Source organism: Rhinoraja longicauda, chromosome 5 (assembly GCF_053455715.1).
Source record: "Rhinoraja longicauda isolate Sanriku21f chromosome 5, sRhiLon1.1, whole genome shotgun sequence".
Lineage (NCBI taxonomy): Eukaryota > Metazoa > Chordata > Chondrichthyes > Rajiformes > Arhynchobatidae > Rhinoraja > Rhinoraja longicauda.
Window position 1 is genome coordinate 37,518,949 of NC_135957.1, and position 17,274 is coordinate 37,536,222.

The following is a 17,274-nucleotide window of genomic DNA, read 5'->3' on the forward strand; positions in this document are numbered from 1 at the left end:
TTTTAATGGTATCATCACAGATACCGTTCCCCCACAACGTCGATTACACGGCGAGAGACATAACGATCGGCTGGTTTTGCTTACTAAAATGGCGGACGTTGGGCGCTGCACTTCAGTGTCGGCGATTTGGACGGAGCGGCCATCTTGCTCCTCCAGTGTCTTTGGGCCCAGCCCTTCCTCCCTCCCTCCGCGCACGGCCGGAAGTGCTGCGGCGGCCGTCGGAGCGGCGTTTCCGGCCGGGCACCGCCGCCGCCGAGGGTGTAGGGAAGGACGGAGAGGGAGGGAGGGAGAGAGAGTGGGGTGAGTTGGCGCTACTCCGGGGGCATCCAGTTGTGAGACGGATCTCACCTACACCCCGGCCATTACCCGGGAGCTTGTGAGTCATTGTGAGAGGTGTAGCCAGGGAGGTGGAGTTACATCTCGCCCCCGAGACACCCCACCCCAAACCAGGCGGAGCCACACGAGGCTGCTGTTGCTGCTGCGAGATCTGCAGCAAAACACACGGTGCTGGAGCATCTCCACGGGACATGTCGGCAGCATCTGTGCAGAGAGTGCACCCTTCCACCCCACCACAAACGTGACCTGCTCACAAATGCCCGACAAACTCGCAAAGTTCCTAAAAAATAGTTTCTCAAACACTTTCGAAGCAAGTAATCGAAATAAAATAACATAAATGATTACAGACTCCCAAAACGGTGAAGGAAATAAAGTTAGCGCTTCGTATTAATAATCTAAAGACTACTCACTTCCATCACTGTAACAGTTCCCCATTCCCACGTAAGATAGCGTTCACCCACTGCTGAAAGTCTGCAATGCTGGCTCGTTCATAGGTTGATGGGTTAGTACCAACTTTTTGAGGAAATGTGAGGTTCATTCTGGAAAGCGGGACAAGTTTTTAAACAGAAAAAAAGACCCGCATATAGCTACTATATGAGGGAATCGAGAGGGGTGGGGTGTTCGTATATACTAAATACTGAATGCTGGTACACGTGCCGCAGATAATAAGGATTAATGGGATGTTCGCCTTTACTTCTAGGTGGTTGGAGTGTAAACAAACAAAAAAGACCCCCTACTACAGCTATAGCAGACACCAGGCAGACAGACTACAGTAAGAATTTTTGATTATTTCCTTTCAAGGAAAGTTCATTCAGATGATTCTGGGTATGGGGTCGATTGTCCTATAAGGAAAAGTGCCCTATAGACAGGGCACATTACAGATGGGATAAAGGAGTGACGATCTTACTAAAACCTAAGCGTGTTAGGAGGTTAGCTGAGAGGATATTTCCTCTTATGGGAGTGTCCAGAACCAGAGGGCATGGCCTTAGAATATGGAGATACCCATATAGAATTGAGATAGGAAATAATTTCTGTAGAACTCCTTGGAACAGAATTGTTATGTGCAAGGTCCTTGTGCAATTAGAAGCTAAGATAGATTTCTTTTTTTACATTTTTTTTTTTTTAATGTTTATTTTTGTAATTTAATTAATTACAGTGCATATAATTAAACCCCATCCCTTCTCTTCCCTACATAATCATGAAAACAAAGAAATAAATAAATTAAAATAAATAAAAAAAAACATAACTACAATGTGACAAAAAAGACAAAAGCACAAAAACATGAGTCAAGGTAATTTTCACAAGTCAAATGTTTCAGTATTTTCACTGCTGGATTCAAAGAAGGTACAAAAGCGTGTGGCATTGAGGGGATAGTTTTACTTGTTCTTAATATGCTGCAGCACTGGGTTCCATATGTTGAAGAACTTTTGAGGGTTGCCAGACAATTCATATCTCAGCCTCTACTGTACGATGCCCATTAATTCTCTTAACCAAGTCTCAAACTGAGGAGCAGAGTCTGATTTCCATAGTTTCAAAATACATCTGTTGGCAATTACCATACCATAAACCAAAATTGTGCGAGCATTATGGTCTAGCTTCTCAAGCGTTGTGGAATACCCGAATAGAGCGGTTTCAGGGTCCGGAGTTAAAGTGACATTTAAAACAGTACAGTACCATTGAAATAAAAGACACCAAAAGTTGTGAAGTTTTGGACAAGTCCAAAAGTGGTGAGCGAGTGTACCCTCTGCAGTCTTGCATCTATTACACAAAGGTGAGAGATCAGGAAAGATTTTATGCAGCTTAACCTTAGAGTAATGTAATCTGTGTATAAAGATTCTGGGAAAAGGGCAAGAAAGTGGAGGAATGATGTCATCCTATTGAATTACCCAAACCTGTTACCACATCTTAGGGTCTAGCGGGTGCAGTATTGAAGGAGTGCTACACCGTCTGAACTGTTGCCTTAACTAGGTATTAAACCAAAGGTTTGTCAGCCCGCTGGGTCATGTAAGTGATTTCACATACTTATGCGAATTTATCCCCTACTCAACATTGAAAAAAACCATATAGCAGAATGGTAAAGTTTCAGCACGCACTGATGAAAACGTGGAATTTGGGACTTATAGAGTTGGAAATAACTGATAATGGTGATGGAAAGGATGCAGAGTAGCAATATCAGAGTTTGTGACAGAAACCGAAGATAATGGCTTTGTTTTTTTTCAAGATTTATTTTGGAGGAGGAAACTCCTGATCCATCAATGCTGGATATTGGGCTGGTTGTGTTAGTTGAGACGGCTGATGCTCTATGGTGTAAAATGAATTTGATACGAATGAAAGGTTGTATGCACCAAAATTCCCCATAGTTAGAAGAAAAATATATTTTCCATTAGAATAGCTCAAAAGTGCAGTGAATTTTTTTAATTATTAAAATCAATAATCCAATTGTGATGATAGATCTGGTAACCCGTGCAATTGTTCTAAAAAGGGTTTGTTGTTAATTCCAGAATAATGGTGATGAATAACTTGTCATCCTTAAGGAAGATGGACTTGTTATTCTAACTTGATGATTTAGACTATATGGTTTGTCTTGCTATTGCACAAATTTATAAAGCAATGAATTAGCACTGAAAGTTCTTTCAGCTGAACCAAATAAGATCCGAAATTAGAATCAAATCTGGGTCTCTGGCGTTGTCAAGTAGCAGCACTTCCAGCTGCACCACTCAACATTTAAAGAAAACTTAGCAGAGTGGTAAAATTATTGAACTGACATTCATGTACCTGGGCTGGACATAGACAATGGATCTTCAAACCCCTGTAACAACTGGGGAATTTAATTTGAAGTAATTAAATAAGTACAGAATTAAAAAGGTAGTGTCCATAGTGGTGACTATGTGAATTGACTGGACTAAACCACTTTTTAGGGAATTAGTTTAGGAATTTTTTTTAAATCATTGATACAATGGTTAAGTAATATACAACTTTTGCGGCAACTGTTTTCTCTCCTTGTGTCTCACCATTCCCACCGATCCATGAACCAAATTGTTGACATTTATTGTAATTGGGCCAAATGACAATATAAGCCCACTAAAATGGGCAGTTTTGCATAGAGATGATATTTTGTACACAGTATGAAAACTGAAACTTAATAATCCCTTTCCCATTTTGGGAAAGATGCTGAATTGTTTCACTCAACCTGTCAGTGGATTTGGAGGATTTTGTGAAGTCAGCTTCAATGTGCTATATCTATATCCCTGCTATAGATAGTCCATGTTACAGAAGAGTGAAGGAGAGCAGTGATTACACTGCCAGGTCGATCATGAGCTTTTATCAAACACTCTTTTTTGTAAACAGCCAAAGATTGTGCTTGTTTCAAGGTTTCACGGTCAGTTTATTGTCACATGTACCAATTACAGTACAGTGAAATTTGAGTTACCATACAGCCATACTAAGTGAAAAGCAACAAGACACATAACCACATAAAAGTTAACATAAACATCCATCACAGTGGATTCCACATTCCTCACTGTGATGGAAGGCAATAAAGTTCAAGCTTCTTCCTCTTTGTTCTCCCGTGGTCAAGGCAGTCAAACTATCCGCAGTCGAGGCCATCAAAGCCCCCACAGCGACAATCGAAGCCCCCATCAGGGTGATCGAAACACCCACTTAGGGGCGGTTGAAACTCCCTCCGCGGCATGGAGCTCCCGAGTCGGCCTCTTCTTACCAGAGACCATGAGCTTTACGATGTTAAAGTCCACAGGCCCCGCGGTTGCAGATTTGATCCCCGGCAAAGGGATCGCAAGCTCCGCGATGTTAAAGTCCCGCAGACCCCTGCGGCTTGGAGCACCCGTCGATCTCCAGGAAACGCCACGATGTTAGGCCGCAGTGCGGACGGAGATACAATACGGCAAAAAAATCGCATCTCTGCCGAAGTAAGAGATCGAAAAAATGTTTCCCCCAATCCCACCCCTCACCCCCCCACATAAAACAAACCAAAGAACACAAACATACTTTTTAACACATACTAAAAATGTGAACACATACTTTTTACACATACTAAAAAAGAAGAAAGGACAGGCAGACTGTTGGCGAGGCAGCCACTGCTGGTGGCGCTACCTGGCTTGTGCACTGAAGACACTGGTAAAATTCTTCTTTGATATCTGTCTTTGTTAAGAAGTGGCTTCAGAGACATGGGAGATAGTTCAGGGTCCTGTTTTGACATTAATTGTTGAAGGGTAATGTTTTAAAGTCAGGGCAGATTTGTAGAGGACCATTCTTTAGTGAATGTTAAGTATTAGGACACTTTTTCCAATGTTTCAGTGAATGAATAGACAATGTTTCAAGCTCAGTCTCAGAACAATTGCACACACATGCATCGTCTGTGCCCTGCATCTCGATAATGGTCATTGAGGTAACCTTGGTTCTGGAATGGAGGTTGCAGAAGCTGAACAGTTATGCATAGAAAGCTTATTGGAAGCTACTCTTTTAAAATATTTTTGACATGCAGAAGGAATGGAGGGATTTATTCACCGATCAACATGTATCAGACATTAACAGTTGTTGTTGCTGTTGATGGTAAAGCCATAAAAAAAATACTTGAGGTTAATGGATGCAATATAATCGTATAGAACGTAAACATGTCTTAACTGTAAACCATGTCATCTCAGGATGTTGGTAGTACTTCAAAAATTTCCAGCTTGTCATCATTGAGTACTCTTGGCACTGCTCAGTTGTTAACTATATTGTTTACCAAATTGCTCGATTTTAGATTTATGTGTGAGTCATTAGTTTTAATATCATTTGATTAATGTGGGATTCCATTGTTTTATTAAATTGGAGACCTACATCTACATCTACACATGACGTCCATCACAATGGCTGTAAGCAGTGTATCACCACTGTCAGTCATGGATAAATGTGGGAATGAAAATACATGGTAATTTTTTAACCAAGACTTTAATTGCAAAATGTTGTTTCAGAAGGACAGGTCAACATTTGCCAAAGGTGTTTTTTTTGTTGATATTATTTTCTTGCTATTCAAAAAAACAGCAGAAAAATATAGACCCTGTTAAAATTTAGTGCAACAGAAAATCAAAGCTATTGTCTATTATTTTGCATTTAATTGACTTACATGCTAAATCCTTGATGAGAGTGTAAAACATTTATTATTTTAAAGTTTGAAACAGCAGTAACGTCTGGACTTCTATTGAAAGTAATCAGCTCAAGCCTCATTATAGATTAAACGTCGTGGCTTTCCTTTTTAGGTCAGCTTTATTGAAGAAGCCTTGGGTAAGCAACAGACTGCTGTTGGAAAAGGTTACACTGTTCACCACAGTAAGACAAACATTCATCCACCAGTATTGCAGACGTTAACAGATGCGTTTGCTTTGATTTAATCAGATATATTGCCGTGCTACAACCTTGTGGGTAGGATTTGTTGAAGAATAGACTGTTCCAGATTTTAATTTTTTATTTGTTACCTCCAGGATTCTAAAGATGGTCAGCATGGAACTTGGAAAAGCAAAATTGGCGCGAACTGGAATTAATGTATTGCATCAAGCTCTTCATCCTATTCATGGGATTGCCTGGACTGATGGAAAACAAGTTGCTCTCACTGCTGTTCATCTAGTCAATGGTGAGGTAAAGTTTGGAGATAGCAGTGTCATTGGAAGTTTTGAACATGTGAATGGACTTCACTGGGGTCCTATTTATTATACAGGGACTCTGGCATTGCTTGCAGTTCAGCATAAAAAGCATATAACTGTGTGGCAGTTACAAAACAGCACATTAGAAGAAAACAAACTTTTGGTTTCCCAAACTTGTGAACTGGGAGAGATTTATCCAATTCTGCCACAAGGCTGTGTGTGGCACCCAAAACACGATGCCTTGGTGGTGCTAACAAAAAAAGATGCCTCAGTATTGTTTGCCGTGCAGATTGATAATCGTAGAGTTAAAGCAGACATTACAGGTACTGGCTTGATTCATTGTGCTTGCTGGACTGCAGATGGAAATCGTTTAGTGATTGCCGTAGGCAGTGCCATTCATTCTTATATTTGGAATCATGCTCAAAAGACTCTTCACGCTTGCAGTTTTTGCCCTATATTTGATGTTGGAGGATATATCTGTGCAGTCGAGGCATGTATGGAGTTACAAGTGATTGTAACAACTGAACTGCCCCTTGATAAAATTTGTGGTCTCAATGCTGGCCTTGCCTTTCACGTTACACCCACATCAGAAACTGGTTCTGCAATCTCGCGACCCATGATGTTAGCTGTGGATGAAACACATTCCATGGATACAAGAAGAAAATCCATAGATTCCTCGAAGTCGTTAATAGAGGAACCAACATTTTCATCATCTGGTCCTGTGGACTTGACCCATATTCTGGCAAATCATCGAAAATCTGATCCCAGCCCCCTAATACACCTGCGACGAAGGGATTGCATTACTGGAAGTGGTCACGATTCTTCACATCTGATTTTAGTCACTTTTGAAAGAAAAGTGACAACAACCAGAAAAGTAAGCATACCTGGGATTCTGGTCCCTGATATAGTCTGTTTTGACCCACATCGATGTACAATTGCTGTATCATCCAATACGTGTAACATAATATTACTCTATACAGTCACTCCCTCAAGTATGCCGAATATTCAGCAAATCTATTTGCAAAACAATGAACGGCCAAAAGGTATGTGTTTTCTGAATGAAACATTGTTACTGCTTTTAGTTGGGAGACAGAAATCAAATGACCTTGCTTTTCTTCCATCTTCTAACTCAGATCGCTATTTAATCAGATTTATGAGTAGAAAGTTACTGTTAGATGATTCTTGTGTGTTACCAGACTCTCTGAAGATTGGGCAGCCGGGTATTAATATCTCTGGAATGAAGAAATATTTTGAAAATCTGTCCAAGGAAGAGGCTGCTATAAGTAGAGAACTATTATTGCCAGGGGATACCACAATTCAATTTCCAAGTAGTAAAAAAGGATTAATAGAAGAAGTAAGGAACAGCAGTAGTGAACATAGCTCAGCAACAAGCACCCCCAAACCAACAGAAGAATCAGCACTCAGTGAATCTACAATGGTTTTGAAAAACTACAATGCAGAACCTATGAATACCTCTATCGTAATGCCTGGACTTGGACCACTAAATAGAGATTTGAGGAGCCCTGTCTTATTTAAGGAAGATCACAGTGCACAATCAAGTGCTAGAACTGTACTGAAGGGCAGTGATGAAGTGATTGACGAAATTAAACAACTATCTAAAAAAATGGAAAAATTGCTTGATAGCTTCAAAGAAATGAAACAGTGCCTTTCTCAAATATCAGATTGTACAAGGAATGGAAAGAAGTCATCAATGGCCTATCCATCAGATCCTTCATTTCTTTATGTCATCTGTCAGGTACTTTATTTTCCTCTTATTTTAATTATGCTGCCAAACTGTTTAGGCTTTGCTCTTAATTACAGAAGTCAAAGTGGAGTTTTCTTTCACCTGAGTTTAATTATGTTTATCTTCATATGATATTCTAAAGCAGCAAACACAAAATAATGTGATCTGCAAAATTAAATATTGCTCAACCAAAAACTGATGGTTTCATGGTCGAGGTACAGTCAAAAGCTTTTTTGCTGCCTGCTATCAAGTCAGCGAAAAGACTATACATGATTACAATCAAGCCGTCTACAGAAAACAGATGCAGGATAGAATGTTTAGTGTAAGATAAAGTCCAGTAAAGTCTCCAATGAGGTAGTTGGAGGTCAGGACCACACTCTAGTTTATGAGAAGATGACTCAGTTGCATAATAACAACTGGAAATAAACTGTCCCTGAATCTGGAGTTATGTGTTTTTAAACTTCTGTACCTCTTGCCTGATGGGAAAGGGGAGTAGAGGGAGTGACTGGGGTAAGACTGGTCCTTGATTATGCTGGTGGCCCTGTTAATGTAGCATGAAGTGTAGACAGAGTCAATAGAAGGGAGGTTGGTTTGCTTTCTTGGCCATTATGATGGAGACAGAGAGATGAAGCAAAGGGAGAGAGGTATCAGATTATCCAGGTGAATTTAAGGAGATGGTGGAAGTTAGTGGTAAAGTTAATAAAATTAATGAATTCTGCACAGATGCAGGAGGCAGCCTCAATTCGATGATGTAGGAGGGAACGAGATAGGGGATGGTGTCAGTGTACGTTTAGAACAAGTACTGTTCGACGTAAGCAACAAAAAGAGCTGGTACCCATGGCTACACCTTTAACTTAAAGGACATAACCAACAAAAAGACAGGTACAGCTGGGACCCAGATATAATCGCCGAAAAGATAGGTATAGCTGGTGCCTGCTAGGTCTCCCAGTTGCTAACCGTTATAACTCCCATTCCCATACTGACCTTTCTGCCCTGGGCCTCCTCCGCTGCCAGAGTGAGGTCATACCAAACTGGAGGATCAGCACTTCATATTCTGCTTGGATAGCTTACAATCTAATGGTATGAACATTAATTTATTTAAGTTTAGATAAATAACCAACAACAATCCTTTCCTCTTCCCCGGCCTTACATCGATATCCCTTCATCGACCCTAACATTTCTCTCTTCCCCTTTTCCCCCTCTTCCCCTCCCCCTCCCCCAGTCTTTTCCCTGCAGCCCTTCTTGAAAAGGTGCACAATATTTTATCTTGGTAAAGGATTTGAAAATTATTATTATACATTTATTTCCAAGAAGCTTTTGTTGACAGTCCTAGAAGTTCATGTAAACATCTCATCAGTAGGAAGTCAAACACACTGTATACTTCCAAACTTTGTATCCAAAAATACCATAAACAAACTAAGAGATCAGATCTATATCAAAACATTAATAAATTATTGTATTTTTTCCCTTCTGTGCCCCACAGTTCTGCTATTGCTCTCCATCTCCCACAGAGGGAACAATGATAAAGTTCCCTTGGTCCCTGCCTTTCACCCTACCAGCCTCTACATCCAACAGGTTATTTTCCAATCTTCCCACTACCTTCAACATGATCCCACCTCCAATCACATCTTCCCGTCCCCACCCCTTTCGGCCTTAGGCAGAGACCATTCCCTCCACAATTCCTTGGTTCACTCATCCCTTCCCATCCAACCACCCCCTCCTTGGGTACTTTCCCTTGCAAATGCAGGAAAAATAGCACCTGTCACCACAGCAGGCAGTGAAGAAAGCGAATGGTATGTTGGTATTCATAGCAAGAGGATTTGAGTTTAGGAGCAGGGAGGTTCTACTGCAGTTGTACAGGGCCTTGGTGAGACCGCACCTGGAGTATTGTGTGCAGTTTTGGGCTCCTAATCTGAGGAAAGACGTTCTTGCCTTAGAGGGAGTACAGAGAAGGTTCACTAGATTGATCCCTGGGATGGCGGGACTTTCATATGAAGAAAGACTGGATAGACTAGGCTTGTACTCGCTGGAATTTAGAAGACTGAGGGGGGATCTTATAGAAACATATAAAATTCTTAAGGGGTTGGAGAGGCTAGATGCGGGAAGATTGTTCCCGATGTTGGGGGAGTCCAGAACCAGGGGTCACAGCTTAAGGATAAGGGGGAAGTCTTTTAGGACCGAGATGAGAACACATTTCTTCACACAGAGAGTGGTGAGTCTGTGGAATTCTCTGCCACAGAAGGTAGTTGAGGCCAGTTTATTGGTTATATTTAAGAGGGAGTTAGATTTGGCCCTTTTTGTTAAAGGGATCAGGGGGTATGGAGAGAAGGCAGGTACAGGTTACTGAGCTAGATGATCAGCCATGATCATATTGAATGGCGGTGCAGGCTCGAAAGGCCGAATGGCCTACTCCTGCACCTATTTTCTATGTTTCTACCTCCTCCCTCACCTTCACCCAGGGACCCAGCAGCTCTTCCAGGTGAGACAGATGTTCTAAAGTACCTCTCCTAATCTAATTTACTGCACTTGGTGCTCCCAATATGGTCTCCTTTACTTTAGCGAGACCAAACTTAGATTAGGTGACCATTTTTCCATGTGTGCTCAGTCCGCCAAGGCCTGCTGGATCTGGTTGCTAAGCATTTAGAAATTCCCCTTCCCATTCCCTTGCTGACCTTTCTGTCATGGGCTTCATCCATTACCAGAGTGACGCCACACACAAACTGGAGGAGCAGTACTTCATATTGCACTTGGGTAACTGGAGGAGCAGTACTTCATATTGCACTTGGGTAGCTTACAATCCAACGGCATGAACATTGAATTTTCTAATTTTAATTGACAACCCGTTAACCCCTCTCTCATTCCTGTGCAAATTCACTAAATCACTGTGCACTCATTTCTCTCACTATCCCGGTCATCTCTCCCCTTCTTCTGTCCCTTCCACCACTCATCCTCCCTCTGGCTTTACATTTCACTCCTCTCCTTCTCTGACATCCTTTTTTCTACTTTCAATCTCTCGCCTTTGTCACTTACTCCACCTATTTGCCAATTCAACCTTCCCACACCTGTATCCACCTATCACTTTCCAGACCGTGTCCTGCCTACATCTCTTTTTCTGCTTTCTCTCCCCAGCACAATCGATCTGAAGAAGGCTCCTGGACCTGAAACACTGACTCTTTATTCCCTCCACAATTGCTGCTTGACCTGCTGACTCCAGCACTGCCTTTACCATGATTATAAATCTAAATCTAGGAACTCAATTTATAAAATGTTGACACAAAAACATCCATTTGTTGAATCAATAGGAAAGTCAAGCATCTATTCATTGTGAACGATATTGTCCTGTGAATGCATTGTTGTAGCACAATACAATGTTGAAGACAACTCTGCATGACACCTCAACATTATCAATGTGGAGTCATAAACATGGCACATTTTGAAAGATTGTGCTGGAAGCCATGATCAGTCCTGTTGTTTGAGTATGAGAGAAAGTGTTCACTGGACATTTTTGTCCAATGATGTAAAACGATAAAAAGAACATTCACTATTGCTATAATTTTAGCTCCATCAAGAAGTCCTGGAAGACCAGGGCAAAGCTTTGGCAGTCCACTTTTATTTCATGTGTTTCTGATGTAGAAAAACTTAAAATTCATTTACAAAAGAGTTTCTTTATTCAGCTGTAATGGCATCGAATGAATGTATAAATGGAATCGAATGAATGTATAAATGGAATATCTTTACAGTACCTAACTTTCAAATCATATACCTTTACTTTGAGACAGTCTTTGGCTGTCTGAACATATCTAATTTATTTCACTTGATGTATTTATATACTTGTGTAAATTGGATGTTTGTGCTATAAATTGAAGTACACCTCCATTTTGGGACCTAGCATTATGAACACAGTGGCTAACTACAACACATACTGGGTGGAGTGTAAAGATCCCTCCACAGTTTAACTGCAGACTAGCATGAATATTTCCTCGACTGCCTGACTATTCCACATACCTAGATCAGTGAAATTGCAACTTAGCTAAGATGGTGAAGATTTGAATCCATAGATCTACATCCAAATCATTGTATTGAAATCATTGCAAATAATTTTGCCTAGATTCTCTGCAGCCAGTGGAGAAAGAAAATGTTTTAACTAAGTGAAATTTAATCTCAGGACCCTGAGCTCAAAGAACAATATTCTCTACTCTGTACTATTATGTTCATTGTGGAAACCACACATATTTTGCTGATTATTCTAAAATATACGTAAATTGGTTGGTAATATAATGTAAATTAATGTTTATGAATTTCATTTAAATTATATGTTTGTAAAGAATTATGTCTTCAATAAATAGTATTGCTTTAAAATTCTATTTTGAAGAAAAAGCTGCAGGAGAATACAGTTGTGGATGAAAAACGAGCTTTTCTCCTTTGTGAAGGCAAACTTCGTCTAAGTACAGTCCAAGAAGTTTTTAACCTTTTTGTTGTTGAAATGTTTTACGGTGAGTGGTTTCAGGAACTGAAATGTATTATGCTATTTTCAATAGTAACTAAAATATTCCTGATGTTAGAAACATTGCTGGGAGGCAGACTTGGGCTTGACTTGGGGTTTTACCAGAGAGATAATCTCAAGCTGAAAATTATGATTAAATCAATCAACTGCATCCATTATGTGGGTTTACATGGGTAGTGATTTTTTATTTTGTAGAAATCGAATTTCTACATTAGTGACATGACTAAAGTCACTTAGTTCACTTAGTTCCTGGTTTTGAGAAACTATCACCCCCCCCCCCCACCTCCCTCACCTATATTCACTAATCACTTGCCAGGCTTTGTCCTCACCTCACCTCTCTTCCAGCTTTCTTCCCTCCCCCCACCACAATAAGTCTGAGGAAGGGCCCCGACCCAAAGAGCGACAACCATCTGTTCTCCAGTGATGCTGCTAGGACTGCTGAGTTGAATTAATCTGGCACTTTTGGTCTTTTTTGTGTAAATTAGCATCTGCAGTCCCGTGTTTCTCCCCTACTTTTAATGGTGGCTAGAAGAAAATTGTCAGTATTGTAGCAATAAGTGGGATTCTTTCCAGTTAGTGTGGGTCAACGATTCTCAGCAGTGACAGTAAAGTGAGAAACAGTTACGCAATAAGACATTTCTGTCAAATATACATGTACATAAGAATGTGATAAATCTTTGGATGTGCACAAGCAACTGTTTTCTCAGACATTACTCTGCATGCCAACAAATATGTTGAAGAATTTAGGGAAGTTTTCTCAGCAAATAAAGATCTTTCTCCAGTTGTAATAGATTAGAGAAATGACTGAATCAACTACATTCTGACTTGGAATTATGGTATCAGTGTATGTTGTCAAATGTGACAGTGCTGTTTTCTCTCTCTGTACGTTTGTGATTTGGACATTTCTTACGCATGGCATTATCACTTAGGGATAGAGAGGAAGAGAATGAAACCATGCCAGAAACAGTCAATTTCTGAACAGCTTTGTTCATAAACTTAACGTTATGCCACAAAGAATTAAGCTGTTTTCAAATATGCTAGAAATGTCTGAATCCAGTATCTATATTTAGACAATTTTAAATTTGTGGCAGTTATATAAAAAACGCTATCCAATAACTCATTATCAAAACTCAACCTGGCTGTTTTGTTCAATTTGTGCCTCTGTATTGTATCATTATATATTTTAAAAGTTCATTTAGAGAACTACAGATAATTTAGAGCTGTTCAGAGCTTTTCTCAATTTAATTTTTCAAATATATATTTACCCCAATTATATTGATTTTATTTTAAATCTGGTTTGCCGGTGAATCATGCTATGGACTGGGTTACCACTGTAATTTGTGCTGTGATGTAGTAAACATTAGTTCTCTTCGTAATGGTACAGAGTACTATAAGTTTATAATGTGAAAGGAAGATGAGCTTTCAAATGTAAGTTTTAATATTGGTAACAGGGATGGATTTTGTCATGTGAATTAGTTTCAATAAACCGTGACAATAAATTTACAAAAAATAGTTAATACAGAAATCTCTCCTTTGAATGTTTAATGTAACACCACAATGTTCATGCAATACATGGCTGCCCAAACAGAGGCAAAGAATTCTTGTATTATCACTGGAGATTACTGTACTAAGGCTTATCACTAAAACCCGATTATGTCTTATAGCATGACGTTGGTGCTCAGTGTTATAAACAGGACAGATGGTTGATCTTATTTATTTGCTAATAATACTTTTTTAGCATATGGATTATCAGTACACTGATATAATGATCAGATTTTCCAAAAACCTCCAAATAAAAATAATACACTGCCAATTTTTATGCCTGTCAATAACGATTTGAAACAAATCCATTGAATATCATGCAGATTGTTTAAGAGAGTGATATAATCTTGATTTTTATGATTGCTAGTTTTCACAATATGTTTTTACAGTCAGTACCTCAGCTTGAGCTATTCATACATTAATATGGGATCTGATCGACTCTCTTTCTCAGTTTTGATGAAGGGTCTTTGACCTTAAATGTTAACTGTCTTCTTCCAACTGGGTTAAATCTGCTCTGGGACAGGTGATCAACCCAGATCAAACCAATGCTGTACCCGGCAGGAAAATCTTTGATAGCCGCATAATGCAATGGGAAACAGATAGCTTCTCCATCAAGTCTGGAATCAGGCAGAATTGCCCACTCTTCTCTGTCTATTTAGTGATAATTATTATTATTATTATTATTATTATTATTATTATTATTATTATTATCTTGTTTGTGCCCTGTATAACACCCTTTGCTGTAGCTATCAGGAGGGACGGGAGCATAAGAGGGGTGACTGCCAGGCTCTGGGGTGCACTCAGACCAAAGCTTCACTGTACATTGATGACATCCCTGGCTTCTGCTCGGATCCATAGTGGGCCAGCGTAGGTTGGCATCAGGTGCCAGAGTAAACTGCACTGGAGTGAGGTCATGCTCATCGGAATTGGCTTGTCCTCTTTCCCCTTCACTCTCAGACCTGACTATCTGAAGGCCCAGGGAATCTGGTTTGATGTTCATTCTAACCTTGAAGCTAAGATAGAAATGTTTTTGCTGAGGATATTTTGAAATTCCTAACAAATTACAGTTTTGATAAATTCGACGTATACATGGTGGAACCACTTCAGTAAGAAGATTGAATCGTTGATAATTATATATTTATTATGGCAATGATTAGTTATCAGAAAGGTACCGTAGAAAATGATTGAAATTAAGTTCCCTTTCTCTTTCTCCACATTCACTCCAAACCAGACATTCTGTGACCCAGGAGATTTTATTTTATTTCCACAAGTAAAACAAATGTTTTAAATTGTCAGAACTGGCATTATTTGAGAACATCTGTAATAATTGGTCAAAATGTAATTATGTATGTTTCATCAGGATATAAATGTCAGTGTTGAGCAAGCTTTCAATTTGACTCAGTGACTAGAGAAGTGACTGTCTAAATGAGCTTTTGTAAATACAGTCGAGGAAAGTCCGAGATTCATCTCCACTTTTTGCTGATACAGCTGGGCCATCAGAAGCGATGCTATAATTAGCCACAGTTCACGTTCCACACACTGCTCTTCCTTGCCTGTGCACAGACATCAATGGCAGAGACCACCCCCCTCTCACACCTCCTCTTTTGAAACAGTTTTTGATTTGTCCCAACATATCAAATATTTGGTGTTCTTACTCTGTTGTACCCTGAGATGCCTATGTTAATGGTAATGTGAAAGTTAACATGTTCATAATGCATGGTTAATACATGGTTTAAATAACACAGTCAATGTTAGGATAATGAGAGATTTCAAAATGCTCAAATTTGAACCATGTCTGACTTTGCTCCCTTCAGCTCTGCTGATTTATGTACAGATGCTTTTTAAACATATGTTCATACCATAGATATTACCCTCTGTATAGATGGAAAGGGGATAGACAAATTAATGGTTTAATATTTGAGGGGTGATAATTAGTTATCATAATTATTTATTTTAATAACCTCAGCTGAATTATTCTCATTTAGGTATTACAGATTATCTGTTTAATTTTCATCCAAGTACCCACAAGATGCTTCAGTTGAATGTTGTGATTGGCTAAGTGTCCAAGTTTCAAGATGTGATGAAGTATTTCAATTTTTTTAAATTTATCTAATGATTGCAATATTTCCATTGCTCTCAGCAGTGGATCCCAGGTAAAGCACATCATGCTAGTGTGCAAAAATGTATCAGGCTTGGATACAGTGTAATCGCACAGAGATGATTCTGAGATGAGAGCAATTGCTGGAATTCATTGTAAAAATTGAATAGAACTATTTTCATTAATTAGGATCATAAAGGATATACGTATCTATTTTTTCATTGTAAAATTACTCGTTGTTTGTAATGTTTATTCTGTAACTTTGTTTCAGCTGTGATTTGAATATCAGTAAGTAGTAAACTATATATGTTTACTTGTAGGTTCTAATTGGATAGTTTTGACTGCTGATAGTGATGGATTTGCTCCATTAACATTCAAATCCAAACAGGAAATTATGATTCGTGATGGTAAACAAACAATAGGACTTCTAGAATTTCCACCACCTCCATCTCCAACCGACACTATTACTCTGGACAACTGCAGAAGTGCAACGTAATTAATTGTGTTTGCATAAATGTTGTGAAATGCTAACAAACGTCTTTTTAAACTTTGATTGTGTTATTTGTAAATGAGCAGATAAATAATAAAGTATTTGAGTTTGTTTTAATCATGTGTGCATTTAGAGTATCAGGGAATTTTCTTTCTGTTGGAGACTTCATTAGGAGAACAGTTCAAGAGTAAATCATTCAGCTTCTCGAGCTTGGTCCACAATATGATAAAATCTTAGTTATTTGCTTTCTTAATCTCATCTGTCTACCATTTTCAAAGTCTATTTGTGTACACTTGTCCAATATAGATTTATTAATTCTGATTTAAATGTAATTAATTGAGTAAGCATATTCCTATACGGAGAGAGCTCTGTACTTTTGTCAACCTTAAAATAAACAAATGTTTCCAAGCTCTTCTTCTGACTGAATTAGCACTGATTTTGTGTCCTTTTTTCCCCTCAACTACAGGTTAGGTTTCTCTATATCCTGCCAAATACTTTCAAAATATGACAAACTTAACTCAAAGCATCCCTTTACTTATTATTTCAGGCTGACTGTAGTGGGTTTTTTGTTGTTGTTTAATTTAGAGATACAGTGTGGAAATAGACCCTTCAGCCCACCGGGTCTATGCGTACCAGCAATCCCCGCACACTAACACTATCCCACACACACTGGGGACAATTTACAATTTTACCAAGTCAATTAGCCTATAAACTTATACACCTTTGGAGTGTGGGAGAAAACCCAGAGCACCTGGAGAAAACCCACACAGGTCAAGGGGAGAACGTACAAACTCCATACAGATGACATCCATAGTCAGGATCGAACCTGTTCTCAGCCAGCAAATCTACCATTGCGCCACTGTGCTGACTGCAGTATATTTTAATAAACAATTTAGTAGTGGTACTAAAACATTCTGCTTT

At 39.2% G+C, this 17,274-nt stretch overlaps 1 protein-coding gene across 8 annotated transcripts; it reads left to right on the forward strand.

Moving 5' to 3' along the window:
- Window positions 1-287: 287 nt before the first annotated feature.
- On the forward strand, window positions 288-16,767 carry wdcp (WD repeat and coiled coil containing). Of its 8 annotated transcripts, none has more exons than XM_078399292.1 (5): window positions 288-300; window positions 1,037-1,108; window positions 5,817-7,731; window positions 12,092-12,212; window positions 16,184-16,767. In XM_078399292.1, the coding sequence occupies exons 3-5, from the start codon at window positions 5,827-5,829 to the stop codon at window positions 16,357-16,359; spliced, it is 2,202 nt and encodes a 733-aa protein (XP_078255418.1). In that variant the 5' UTR covers window positions 288-300; window positions 1,037-1,108; window positions 5,817-5,826; the 3' UTR covers window positions 16,360-16,767. The 8 variants fall into 8 exon arrangements, with proteins under 8 accessions (XP_078255418.1, XP_078255419.1, XP_078255420.1 ...); XM_078399293.1 differs by lacking the exon at window positions 288-300 and adding an exon at window positions 319-376; XM_078399294.1 differs by lacking the exon at window positions 288-300 and adding an exon at window positions 509-838.
- Window positions 16,768-17,274: the final 507 nt, after the last annotated feature.